Source organism: Lithobates pipiens, unplaced genomic scaffold (assembly GCF_037356315.1).
Source record: "Lithobates pipiens isolate NorthernLeopardFrog02 unplaced genomic scaffold, aLitPip1_a1.2 Scaffold_8, whole genome shotgun sequence".
NCBI classification, from domain to species: domain Eukaryota; kingdom Metazoa; phylum Chordata; class Amphibia; order Anura; family Ranidae; genus Lithobates; species Lithobates pipiens.
The window spans coordinates 124,897,286-124,910,795 of record NW_027507903.1 but is presented as its reverse complement, the minus strand read 5'-3'; the positions used below and the strand labels follow the sequence as shown (position 1 = coordinate 124,910,795).

General features: G+C 44.3%; 1 protein-coding gene across 1 annotated transcript in view; it reads right to left on the bottom strand.

Annotated features, from left to right (window-relative positions):
- CHRNB4 (cholinergic receptor nicotinic beta 4 subunit) overlaps positions 1-13,510 on the bottom strand; it is a 98,595-nt gene that overhangs the window by 59,090 nt on the left and 25,995 nt on the right. Inside the window, exon 2 of the mRNA XM_077473751.1 lies at positions 10,973-11,118. Coding sequence (XP_077329877.1) covers positions 10,973-11,118 — 146 coding nt within the window. The remainder of the gene's footprint in view (positions 1-10,972; positions 11,119-13,510) is intronic.

Genomic DNA, 13,510 nt, shown 5'->3' with positions numbered 1-13,510 from the left:
GGCAGCACAGTGGTGTAGTGGTTAGCACTCTCACCTAGCAGTAAGAAGGGTCGCTGGTTCAAATCCCAACCATGACACTACCTGCCTGGAGTTTGCATGTGCCTGCGTGGGTTTCCTCCGGGTACTCTGGTTTCCTCCCACAATCCAAAGACATGCAGGTAGGCTAATTGGCTTCTGTCCAAGATTGGCCCTAGTATATGAATGGGGACCTTGGATTGTTGGCTCCTTGAGGGTAGGGACTGAGTATGCAATATACAGGGATAGGGACAATTGTAGACGCTCACTCAGGTTGAACTGGATGGACTGGTGTCTTTATTCAACCTTACTAACTAACTAGTGTCTCAAGAAATGAGATTCACCTAATGTACTGTAGGCCTGATCAGATGCGATCAATTTTCAGAGATTGGCACCATAGTTTGTAGACTCTATAACTTTCACAAAGACCAAATAATATACACTAATGTGGGTTATTTTTTACCAAAGATATGTAACAGTATAAATTTTGGCCAAAATGTATGAAGAAAGATTACTAATTAGCAAAATTTTATGACAGAAACAAAGAAAAAAGCATTTTTTTCACAAAATGGACGTGTTTTTTTATTTACAGCACAAAAAAATAAAAAAAATACTAGTGATTAAATACCACCAAAAGAAAGCTTTATTTGTGTGAAAAAAAAGACGCAAGTTTCATATGGGTACAGTGTTGCATGACTAAGTAATTGTCATTCAAACTGTGAGAGCGCTGAATGCTGAAAATTGATCTGGGCAGGAAGGGGGTGTAAGTGCACTGTATCGAGGTGGTTAATCAGAGAAGCAGCCAAGAGGCCCATGGTAACTCTGGAGGAGCTGCAGGGATCCACAGTTTAGGTGGAGAATCTGTCCACAGGACTTTTCGACAGCAAAGGTCCGATGGATTTGTTCCGTTTGACAATTTGATCGTGTTTGTGCTCCATCGAACCTTTGCTGTCAAAAAATCTGATGGACTTTAGAAATAGAATTCAAAATTTTCGGCTGGAACTCCACCGAACCCAGTTCCCATCGAGAAATCTGTTCGTGTGTATGCTAGTCCGACGGACAAAAACTTAAGCTAGGGCAGCTATTGGCTACTGGCTATGAATGTCCTTATTCTAGACCGGTCATACGTCATCACGTTCGAATACGTCTGACTTTTTGTGATTGTGTGTGTCCAAGTCCGTTCATTTGGAAAGTCCACCAGAATTCTGCCGATAGTCAGTCGGGAAGACCATCGAAAAGTCTGGTCATGTGTACGCGGCATTAGTCATGCACTTCACAAATCTGGCCTTTATGGAAGAGTGGCAAGAAGAAAGCCATTATTGAAAGAAAGCCTTAAGAAGTCCCGTTTGCAGTTTTCTGGAAGCCATGTGGTGGACACAGCAAACATGTGGAAGAAGGTGCTCTGGTCAGATGAGATAAAAATTAAACTTTTTGGCCTAAAAGCAAAACACTATGGAAAACTAACACTGCACATCACCCTGAACATACCATTCCTACGGTGAAACATGGTGGTGCCAGCATCATGTTGTGGGAATGCTTTTCTTCAGCAAGGACAGGAAAGCTGGTCAAAGTTGATGGGAGGTGGATGGAGACAAATACAGGGCAATTTTAGAAGAAAACTTGTAAAAGTCTGAAAAAATTTGCGACTGGAGTGGAGGTTCACCTTCCAGCAGGACAACAACCCTAAACATACAGCAAGAGCTACAATGGATTGGTTTAGATCAAAGCATATTTATGTGTTAGAATGGCCCAGTTAAAGTCCAATTGAGATTCTGTGGCAAGACTTGAAAATTGCTGTTCACAGATGCTTTCCATCCAATCTGACAGAGCTTGAGCTATTTTGCAAAGAAGAATGGCCAAAAATGTCACTCTCTAGATGTGCAAAGCTGATAGAGACATCCCCAAAAAGACTTGTAGCTGTAATTACAGCAAAAGGTGGTTCTGCAAAGTATTAATTTAGGGGGGCTGAATACAAATGCACGCCATACTTTTCAGATACTTATTTGTAAAAAAAAATTGAAAACCATTATCATTTTCCTTCCACTTTATAATTATGTGCCACTTTGTTTTGATCTATCACACAAAATCCCAAATAAAATCCATTTAGGTTTTTGGTTGTAACACAGTGGTCATCAACCCTGTCCTCAGGGCCCACTAACAGGCCAGGTTTGCAAGATAACTGAAATACATCACAGGTGATATCATTTGCTGCTCAGTGATTCCAGTATTCTAGTCTGCATCTCCCCAAGGTAATACATAAAACCTGGCCTGTTAATGGGTCCTGAGGACAGGGTTGATGACCACTGTTGTAACATGACAAAATGTGGAAAAATTTCAAGCATTATGAATACTTTTTCAAGGCACTGTATAAGTGAATGATTCTGGATCACAGGAGAGCCTAAGTAAGTGAGTGCACTCCTATGTCCCAGAAGAGACATAAGGCTAAAAAGCTTTGCCCATACATCTGTTTTAGGGATGGCATTTGGATACATATTCATTTTCTTCTATTGCAAGTAATGGAGGTAAACCTATTGGCACTACTTTAAAACATTATCCTGCTGGAGGCAGAGTTCTCTTTTAATGGAAATATTCACTCATAATGAATTCAAGATCGTGAAGTCCATTTAGTGATTTTTTTGGGGGTAGATGACATACAGAAGTACGTTTTCAAAAAGTCGATCTTTACACTTCAACCCGCCCTTCCGATAATTTCATCCCATTGGGTGAAAATGTCAAAAAACCTTACTTTGTATATGAAAGCTGCAGGGGTTTTGTCTCCGTGACACAGAAACTCTATTTTAAGCATTCTTCATGTAGTTACCAAATGATTTCTGTCACTTGTAAAGCCAAGAATGTAACAATCAGTGACAGCCAACAAAGAACAGCAAAACAGAAAGCATGACAGTAAACAGATATGATCTGTCACAGAGAGGAGCATTTACTAGAAGCCAACATAACCAGGTTAACTCACAATTGAATTATAACATCAGGTCTGTTCCCAGATAACAACCATTTAAATAACATAATAGCAATACCTTTCAAGGACACAAGGTCTTCATACAGTGCTCTCCCAACAGTACAGGGTGCCATATTTTCAAAAGTGTAGTAAGAGTGCCTTTTCCATGATGTGTAAATAATAACTATTCACGGATAAGTGGAAGATAATTTAAATTACACTTCAACCTCTTTTCCTTGCTTTTGCCTATAGTAGTCGTACTACGCTTGGGTCAGTGTGATCCAGTGAAGTCTATTATATATCAATGGGAGGCTTTGGTTGCTTTTTAGAATTCTTCCCTTTTGCTGGGACTTTGATGTGCTGATTACTGTGAAAGGGACTAGAAGATGCCCACTTCTCCAGTTAAAGTGGTTGTATAGTCAAAATTTGAACTTTTACCTACAGGTAAGCCTATAATAAGGCTTACCCGTAGGCAAAAAAAAAAGATCTCCTAAACCTGTATGGTTTAGGAGATATTCCCTTTGCAATGAGCCGCTGACTGTAGCGGCGCATGCGCACAGGGGATTATCAGCTGAAAGCCTGGCCAGACCTTGCCAGAAAGAAGTCTCCCGCGCGCATGCGCTGGAGTGATGAGATTGCGGCTCCGGCCACTCACAGCACCGGAGCCATGATACCCGGAAGATACGCCGAGGGAACATGTCAGCTCCCTCGGCATGGATCGGGTGAGATGTCGGGGCCTCATTCTAAGGTAAGTATTTCATAATGAGCTAGTATGCGGTGCATACTAGCTCATTATGCCTTTTGCCTTACAGAGGTATACAAAAAAAAGTGTCAGCGGGTATACAACCGCTTTAACCAATCTACAGAAAAACCCTCTAGTGGGATTTTTTAGGGCATAAATTCCAAAGAAGTAGGATTTATCATTAAAAAGGTCCAAAAATGTTTTTATTTGGAAATATTATTAAAAATATTAAAAGCCAAAAAATTGTGGTGCAGATTTAAAATGATACAATTGATGTGTTATAGTAAATACATAATGATTACAAAATGAATAACCACAGTTCCCTGTCAATGGTACAACCAAAATCAGATTAGTACCCAACGTGTTTTGAGAGATTACGTAGTTCCTCTTCTTTAGGGGTAGGTGGTTTTAATTACACACTAGTATCATATGGATATACAGTATCTCACAAAAGTGAGTACACGCCTCACATTTTTGTAAACATTTTATTATATCTTTTCATGTGACAACGCTGAAGAAATGACACTTTGCTACAATGTAACAATGTACATTTTTTGCTCTATATAAAGATGGCCTAGGCCAGGGGTAGGCAACCCCTGGCACTAGTGCCGCAAGCGGGACTCAATGCCTCTTTTGTCGCCACTCGACTCCCTCCCCATTAGCAGAGAAGTGCAGGGAAGTGTCAATGAGACACGAATGCATTCCAATCTCAGAGTTCCCCACACCGTACATACACTGAGGGGGAGGCACCGTGCCCCCACACATTGTAAAAGATGGGAAACTTTGCTGTAGCTGCGATCATCAGCTTTTGTAATGGGGAAGAGAGTAGGTGCAGTTCTGCTAGGGGGAAGGGCCGTCTTTAATATTGACTGGACCCTGGGCAAAACTTTTCTTGGGGGGGCCCCCCATGCAGTTTTTCTCTCCACCTGCCCTGAGACATACAATAAATAGCAGCTAGACTCAAAATCAGTTTACTGAATCAGATCAGGCAGCTATTGCGCTTGGTTGCTAGAAGTTACAGTATATCATTAGCGCTGACTGACTGGTTGCTAGAGGTTACAGAACACATTACAGCTCACTGGTTAGTTGCTAGAGGTTACAGCACATGATTTCTGCTTGTTGATTGGTTGCTAGAGATTACAGTGGTTATGACCTCAGGGGGCATGATATACCTATCAATGCCGCCAGCTGCCGCTATTTACATATGAATGCCACTGCTATTTACATATGAATGTTGGTAATTTCATGTAAACATGGGGTCTGCAGGTGAGTCATCTGTACACAACAATAGGGCAGAGTTGGGCAGCATTAGTAGCAGCACTTCACACTGAGATATTGGGACACAGCACAGGACTAAAACTTCAAGAGGCGAGGGAATTTAAACCAGGATAGTTGGCAAGTAGGAGGCAGCTTCTTTGAGAACCACAACAATGACAGGGCTCAGCTGCCTATTTTGCCCTGCCTTAAAAACGGCCCTGCTTGGGGGGGCAGTCCTTGTTTTCAGGAGGAGGAGGACTGTCTTGGCCACTTCTAAAGTCAATCACAGTCCTGCTAGCCACCTCCACCTTCTGGAGGAAGACGACTCGCTTGGTTGCCACTACCAATCTCAGAAAGAAGGAATTTCCCTGTGATTGAGAAAACCACAATCAGGTAAAAGTTTGTGGAATTACTGTTGAGCTTCTGGGAACTTTGTTGCAATTATTCCTGAACCTTTGTGTCACTTACTACTGAACCCCGGCACTCTGTGTCCCTTTAAGCTACAGCCAGTATTCAGGGCAATGAAAATCACACCCAACCAATTTTTCTCAGCTGCGGGGGCCCAATTTATGATCTTGCATACAGGCCCACTGCTTTCAGAAAATGCCCCTGACCTGAGCTCATCATTGGACACCCATTCCAGATGCTTGTATGTGACATCACATACATCCCATACATCACATACAAACACGTGGGCTGGATGCGAGAGGTAAATCAGCAGGATGAGTGTGCCAGAACAGGTAGATGTGTTTCATCTCTGCTTCCTTTCACCACTCTGCATATCATAGATGAGAAAAGGGTACAGCTGTGGAGCAGATGAGCAGGAGGATACAGCGGTGGAGAAAATAAGCAGGAGGCGTTCAGAGGTGGAACAGACGAGCAGGAGGGTACAGCGGTGGGGCAGATGAGCAGGGGGTTCAGTGTTGGGGCAGAGGAGAAAGGAGGTACATTGGTGGGACAGATAAGCAGGGGGTTACAGCAGTGGGGCAGATGTACAGAGGAGAAAGGAGGTACATCAGTGGAACACATGAGCAGGGGGTTACAGTGGTGGGGCAGAAGAGCAGGGGAAACAGAGGTGGGACAGATGTGCAGATGTGCAGGAAATATAGCCTAACCCCAGCTAACACCTTTTGAGCAGTTACAGAGAAAAATTGGAATAAACTGAATGGATGTTATCTAAAAGAATAAAAGCCTATCATTGTAAGCACCCCTGTCAGTGTTATATGGTTTGCCTCAACCCCGTAACTGCCAATTTTGTTGCACAGCTTGGGCTTTGAAAGGAAATTGAAAAATAACAGATATGCTATGTTTTATTATTCCCATAGTTTTAATTTATTTTCAGAGTTCACACAGGCGCTGGGGTTGATTTAATAAAATGGAAAGTGCAAACTCTGGTACAGATCTGCATAGAAACCAATCAGATTCCAGTTTTTTTGCCAAAGCTTAATTGATCAAGCTGAAGCTAGAAGCTGATTGCACAGCTGCACCACATTTTGCGCTCTCCAATTTTAGTAAATCAACCCCATTGTGTGTTTCTAAGGCCGCGTACACACGGGCGGACTGTTCGCCCAACTTTGTTCGTCAAACAATCCGACAAACAGTCCGCTCAAAATTTGCATGAACGGACTTGACCACACACGATGAACGAACAGTCCGCTGAAAGCGTGCGCGATGACGTGAACGGCACGTACGACGGGACTAGAAATACGACGTCCAATACACTGCAATGCAACCCTCGCCGTGTAAATCCTTTCTGAGCATGCGCCAAACTTAGTTTGTCGAACAAGCCTACACACGAGCGGACTGTCCGCTGAAACCAAGTTTCAGCGGACTGTCTTACGGAAATTCCAAAAAACTTTGTTCGTCAGACTGTCCGCTGAAACTGTCCGCTGAAGCCCACACACGAGCGGACTGTCCGCTGAAATACTGTTCAGCGGACAAAGTTGGGCGAACAGTCCGCCCGTGTGTACGCGGCCTAAGAGAGAAGATCTTTGTAGCATGGCAGCCTTCACATGCAATCAAACAGTACATAAGTAAGTTATTTATAGCCAACTGAAACCCAACGTCAGAATCTCTGTTGTGATCTTTGAAAATGAATAACTTCACATTAAATGTAGCTAGTTGAGTGGGAACATGCCTGAAAGCTCTTTTAGGCTGCTTTCACACTGGGGCGGTATTCAGGCGTTACAGCGCTAAAAATAGCGCCTGTGTAGCGCCTGAAAAAAAACGGCCCCTTTCCCTCCAGTGTGAAAGCCGGAGGGCTTTCACACTGGAGCGATGCGCTGGCAGGACGGTGAAAAAAGTCCTGCTAGCCGCATCTTTGGAGCAGTGAAGGAGCGGTGTATTCACCGCTCCTATACCGCTCCTACCCATTGAAATCAATGGGACACCGCGGCAATACCGCCGGCAAAGCGCCGCTGCAGCGGCGCTTTGCGGGCGGGTTTAACCCTTTTTCGGCCGCTAGCGGGGGGTTAAAACCACCCCGCTAGCGCCCGCAGACCGCCGTTAAAACGACGGTAAAGCGCCGCTAAAAATAGCGGCGCTTTACCGCCGACGCTGCTCCCGCCCCAGTGTGAAAGCAGCCTTACTGTGTTAATAATATGCAAATAATTGAATGGCCATAATCTAAGTACTGAGAATCTTGCGAGCTACCATAAACATATATTGAGTTCTTATGTGGAAAGCTGCTAGCACTGATCACGTCCCATAAGATCGTGCAATCAGCATAAAAATAAAAGAAAGTGCTGCGCTGACCTGTACTAATTATTGTTTCCCTGTGTATTTCCACATATATATATATATATATATATACACACTCTAGAATATATCTATAGCCAAATAAATATATAAAGTGCTCTAGTGACAAAACAACTATCAATAAAGTGACTCTGTGCCACAGTATAATGCAACATGTGAAATAATATCTTATTATAATATCATAGTCCTATAATATCATCATCTGTCATAAGAGAAAGTCCGTTATATAAGTGCTCAAATTGTCTACACAAACGTGTTCAAGTGCAAAGTGCTATGTTGACAAATTCATGTGAAAACATGTGTTGATATAAAATTATATATAAAGTCCTTTCAAAATAATCAAATCCAAAAAAAAAAAAACTGGTGATAGTAAGCGTGTCCTTGTGTCCACTCAGGAGCTCCCCTCTTCTGTATATGTGCTCACTTTAGAGCACGGTCAAAGCATGTATCTGAACCACCTCTGGGTTCAGTGTTTGTACCGGGATCCTGGGCTGGTTGATGGCATGTTTTCCACATGTATAAAATAAGAGAGACTAGATAGTGTGATATCGTTTAAACTCTATTTGTTATTAAACATTAACCTCTTATATCGGGTACTCACATTTCGTGGGTGCTACAGTGCACCACTCTTCTACAGATTTGACAATTAAAGCTTATAAGCAAATATTGTTTTAATACAAGACCTTTGTGTATTCCTACTTGAATCTTGGTGTGCTCTGTTTATTTCTTCCAGATCTGTGCAGTAATCCAGTGTGAAACTTTGTCTGAAGAGCTTCCTGTAATAAAGACCGGTCAGTGCTGCTCTCTCTCATGCAGGGTGACTGGTCTTTTCTCTGCCCCCTCCTGTAGTTATCGCAGGCAGCCTGTAGTGGGTGGACCTGCTGGGCCCCTCCCACAGCTCTGCTCTCTGCACAGGCTATGTACAGAACAGTGATGATTAGGGTTGCCACCTGTCCAGGATTCACCCGGACAGTTCGGGGTTTGGAATCATGCGTCCGGGTTTCAGACTGCCTGAAACCCGGACACATTATTTAGACTGGACTTATGGCTTCCCAGCAGGGTTGCTGGCTGCAGTTGTCTAGGCTGAGAGTGTCTGTTACACTCTTTCACACTGCCCAAAGCCAGCACTAACAATCCACCCCCTCAAACACACACACACACAGATCGGAGAAGAGAGAGGGCTCGATCAGCCCCTCATAATCCCGCCCCTACCCCTCTGTGTCTGCCCACACGCCAATCCCCAGTGCTGTGCCTCAGAAAAGGAAATTTGGGGTCGGAAATTTCAATTCGGCAGCCTCGACTACATCTGGATGAGAGGTGCTGACTGCCAAGGGGTGAGGGAGCTCACCATCCATCCCTGTCTGTCACTGAAGTCTCCCCCCTTCTCTCTCCTGCCTCTGAGTGAGTACACTAAGGTAAATGAGGGTTCCCAGAGCACCCCTTATATCACAGTAAGGGCCGGTTCACACAGCGATGCGCGGCGAGGCGTCTCCGACTTACCTCGCCGCGACCTGCGGGGAGCTCAGCGGCGACTTGCAGAGGACTTCTGTATAGAAGTCAATGCAAGTCGCCCCCGAAGTCGCCCCGAAGTAGTACAGGAACCTTTTTTCTGAGTCGGAGCGACTCGAGTCGCTCCTCTCAGAACGGTTCCATAGTACTGAATGGGGGCGACTTGCGGGAGCGAGGCGAGCCGTGTCGCCTCGCCTCGCCTCGCTGTGTGAACCGGCCCTTAGGGTTGCCACCTTTTCTTCAAGCCAAACCCAAACACTTTAGCGGCACATGGGCACATTTTTTTCATAGTATACACTATAGCAGGGATATGCAATTAGCGGACCTCCAGCTGTTGCAAAACTGCAAGCCCCATCATGCCTCTGCCTCTGGGTGTGATGCTTGTGGCTGTCAGATTCTTGCTATGCCTAATGGGGATTGTAGTTTTGCAACAGCTGGAGGTCCGCTAATTGGATATCCCTGCACTATAGGATTACAAAAGACCTGGGACACCTTTGGGTGCCCCCCAAGGAAAGTGGTAATGCAGTGCGCTGCTGCAAACAGTGGGTGTGGCCAAACTGCTCTTACTAACATCATGCCCCCCCCCCCCCCAGTGATGCCAAACCTACAATCAGAGAGCAGATCCTGAATGGCAACAGATTTTTGTGTTACTATCTAAGCTACTTGGGGAGCCACAGCCCAGTCTAAATAATGTGTCCGGGTTTCAGGCAGACTGAAACCCGGACACAGGATTCCAAACCCGAACTGTCCGGGTGAATCCTGGACAGGTGGCAACCCTAATCACAGTTCCCCCTTTACACCAGAAGCCACAGTGTTCCCCCTTACATTAGCGTCCTCTCCGTACATCAGAGTTCTCAGTGTTCCCCCTTAAATCAGGGTTCCCAGAGAATTGCTTATGTTAGAGGCCCCAGAGTTCTCCCTTACATCAGAGTCTGCAGAACCCCCCCCCCCCCTTACAGCGAAAGGGAACTCTGCGAGTTCAGATGTAAAAGGGGAACTCTGTGGACTCTGATGTAAAGGGGGGCTCTTGTTATTAACTTCATATGATTAGAAATGTTATTTAATGGCAAAATATATATAAAGTTTATACTATAAAAAAAAAAAAATTGGCATGCTCCACTAAAGTGTTCGGGTTTGACTGGAAGAAAAGGTGGCAACCCTAGTGATGATGTCACTGCCAGTACCGGGACAGGGCATCCAGAGCCCAGGGCAATGATGCAGAATTGCATCCCTCCCCCACTATTAATACATGCCATAGAATGGGTTACCACCCTGCATCCATTTTTTGCCCCTTTGATTCACTGCACTCAGGGCAATTTTCCCTCCTGCCCACCCCTTGTCCCTGCCCTGGTCACTGCTTTTAAAACAAGATCATGACTAGGTTCGCAAAGGTATTTGGTGAACACAAAGTGGATTTATATCCTTTACAACTACAAAAGAATATATTTAAAAATAAAAATGTTGTGCCTGGAGTTCAAATTTAAGTATTTTTTTTCTGTACCTGATTTTGCATTGATGATACATACAACTAGCGAGAGACTTGGGGACAAGCAAAGCTCAGCAAAGAGACCTTTCACTGCGTGTTAGAATTGTCAGCTGTCAGTATGCGATTATATTTTGTAAGGATGCAGATAATTTGATAATTTTAAATGATCATTTATCCATGAATACTGTGAAAAACTATTTTCCATAAACCAACATGTATTTGGCTCTTTAACAATTGAAAATCATCTTACCACACTTATCAGCTGGGCCAGAGACAACTGGAGATGGATGATGACCAGCTGTGTATTGTTATAAGCAGGACGGATGAGTTTATTATATCTGTCTTCCCTCAAAAGGGTGTTCATCAGTCTCTCTTCTGAATCTGCTGCTCTGCTATCTAGATAATGAGAGTGCAAACCATAAACATTACATCAGTCACTTCAAGAAAAATAACAGCTTCAAATGAAATAGTTGTCTTATGCAGGCTCATCTTAGGAGGAAATTTACCACTTCCAGTTAATAGTCTACAAGGAACCTGTTAGGATTGACTTGACAATATAGGCTCCAGACCTGTCATCCCTGTCCCTCCATCACTATCCAGGAGGGGGCACTGTTTTGGGACAACCTTTTATCTGGTATTTCATACCTCCCAACTGTCCCTGATTTGGAGCAATGTCCCTCTCTCCTTCATTCCTCCTCCTGTGTCCTTCATTTTGGTCTGATTCATATAGATGTATATAAAATATAGAAATAGTAGTGGTAAAAAAAAGCACTTGTGGGTTTAACCAATCTTGTTTTTTTGTACAATTCTCCTTTAAGGGGGCGTGACAAGGGGTGTGTCCTATGCCTGCATACTTTTGCTGATAGGTGTCCCTCATTCCCATCTCAAAAAGTTGGGAGGTACAGTATTTGGGCATCTACTACACATATGCAGGTTCTGGGTCAGTGACTCCCTAAACAGTGAAGCAAATATAAGGATTAAGGATGACATTTCTGCAGCTTGGAATTTTTCAAAAGTAGAAATAGCAATTCCCATATTCCTATCCTGACAGATTCCTTGTAATCACTTGCTTACTGGGCACTTAAACTCCCCACCTATGCAGACTAATTTTCAGCTTTCAGCGCTGTCTCACTTTGAATGACAATTGCGCAGTCATACAATACTGTACACAAATGAAATTTTTATCATTTTTTTCCCCTAAATAGAGCTTTCTTTTGGTGGTATTTGATCACCTGTGCGATTTTTTAATTGTTTTATTTTATAAACGTGTAATTTTTGGCCATCATTGATGTACGCTGATGAGGCGGTACTGAAGGGCACGATAGATGGCAGTGATGGGCACTGATGGGCGGCAGTGATGGGCACTGATGGGTGGCAGTGATGGGCACTGATCAGTTACACTGATAGGCAGCACTTCTAGGTGGCATTGATAGGTGGCACTTGTGGGCATCGATAGGTGGCACCATCAATATGTGGTACTTGTGGGCACTGTTACTGTTATAAATGAGGCCATAATTGCCTCTTCCTCTTCAGGACTGATGTCTCTTTAAGATAAGCCGGTGATTGAAAGCGTGAGGAGAAAAAAAAACAATCACTGAGCTTTTGTTTACATCATTGGCTGACAGCTGATCACATGGTAAGGGGCTGGGACCATCCCCCTACTTGGATCGGTGATCACCCGAGTCTCAGTGACTCGGTGATCACATCGCTCTCCGCGCACGCCCTGCAGGGAGCGTGCGCAGTGGAGGCCGTCATATGACGGCCTCCCATAAATTCACATCTGCGCTGTGGCCGCCATTTGGCCATAGCGCGGATGCCAGCAGCTCAATGAGTCTCTCGGGAAGAGGGATGAACTGGTGTAGGTCTAAAGTGCAGGCACCTAGAGGACACTTATAGCAACATGCTAGATGTTCTAAGAAGCAAAGGTCTGAAAAGTTTCCAGGTTGGTGCTAAACTCCATTCCACATATTCCCATTGATACAGCTCCAACAGCCAATAGGAATGCACAGGCAAATTTCCACAGTTAAGGCTCATTCACACCATATATGGTGACCTGCATTAATCTGTACAGATCAATGCATTTTTTTCCGTTGTTTTATATATGTGCCCTGTTCACCCCAAAATGTGGCCTTGAAGTGGGTTGCAGTGTGTTGCATAAAATTTAGACATGTCATTTTAGCAATGCATGGCAGCTCACAAGACGTCACTGCCAGTTATCGCACTTTAGTGGATCTGCTATACATACGCTTGAATGAAATGTAATTTTTGATATTTCAATAAAGTTAAAAAAGAAAAAGGGAAACCTTGTGTTTTAACAATGCAAGACATCCCCCCCCCCCCCCCCCCAAACTATCACCTACTGCCTATGCACATCAAACACTAGCCTGCATGCTATAGGTGTGTGCAGCCTATTGCATTAGGGTGTGCACCCCAAAGCTTAAACACACATGCCTTTCTCTGTAGCCTCAGCTGCACTGAACAGTGAATGAACGGGATAGTGCTCTGTGCTGAGCGGCTTCCTGTTCATTCACAGATTGAAGCATAGTACACAGAGTTTACTATGCTTCCATTATGAATGAACACAGTGAGTAAGTGTGTTTACTGTGTTCATTTAGAAAAGGAAGGGATGTAAATTCTATATTGACTAGTCCCTTCCCCCCCTCTCCATCCTGAAACACCCCCCCCCCCCCAGCAGCCAGGGGGAGAGGAGAGGAGGGAAACCAGCAGCACTGACGGTTTGGGAGGGGGGGGCAGAACACTGGGGGAAGACCCGGGCAATAGGGGGAAT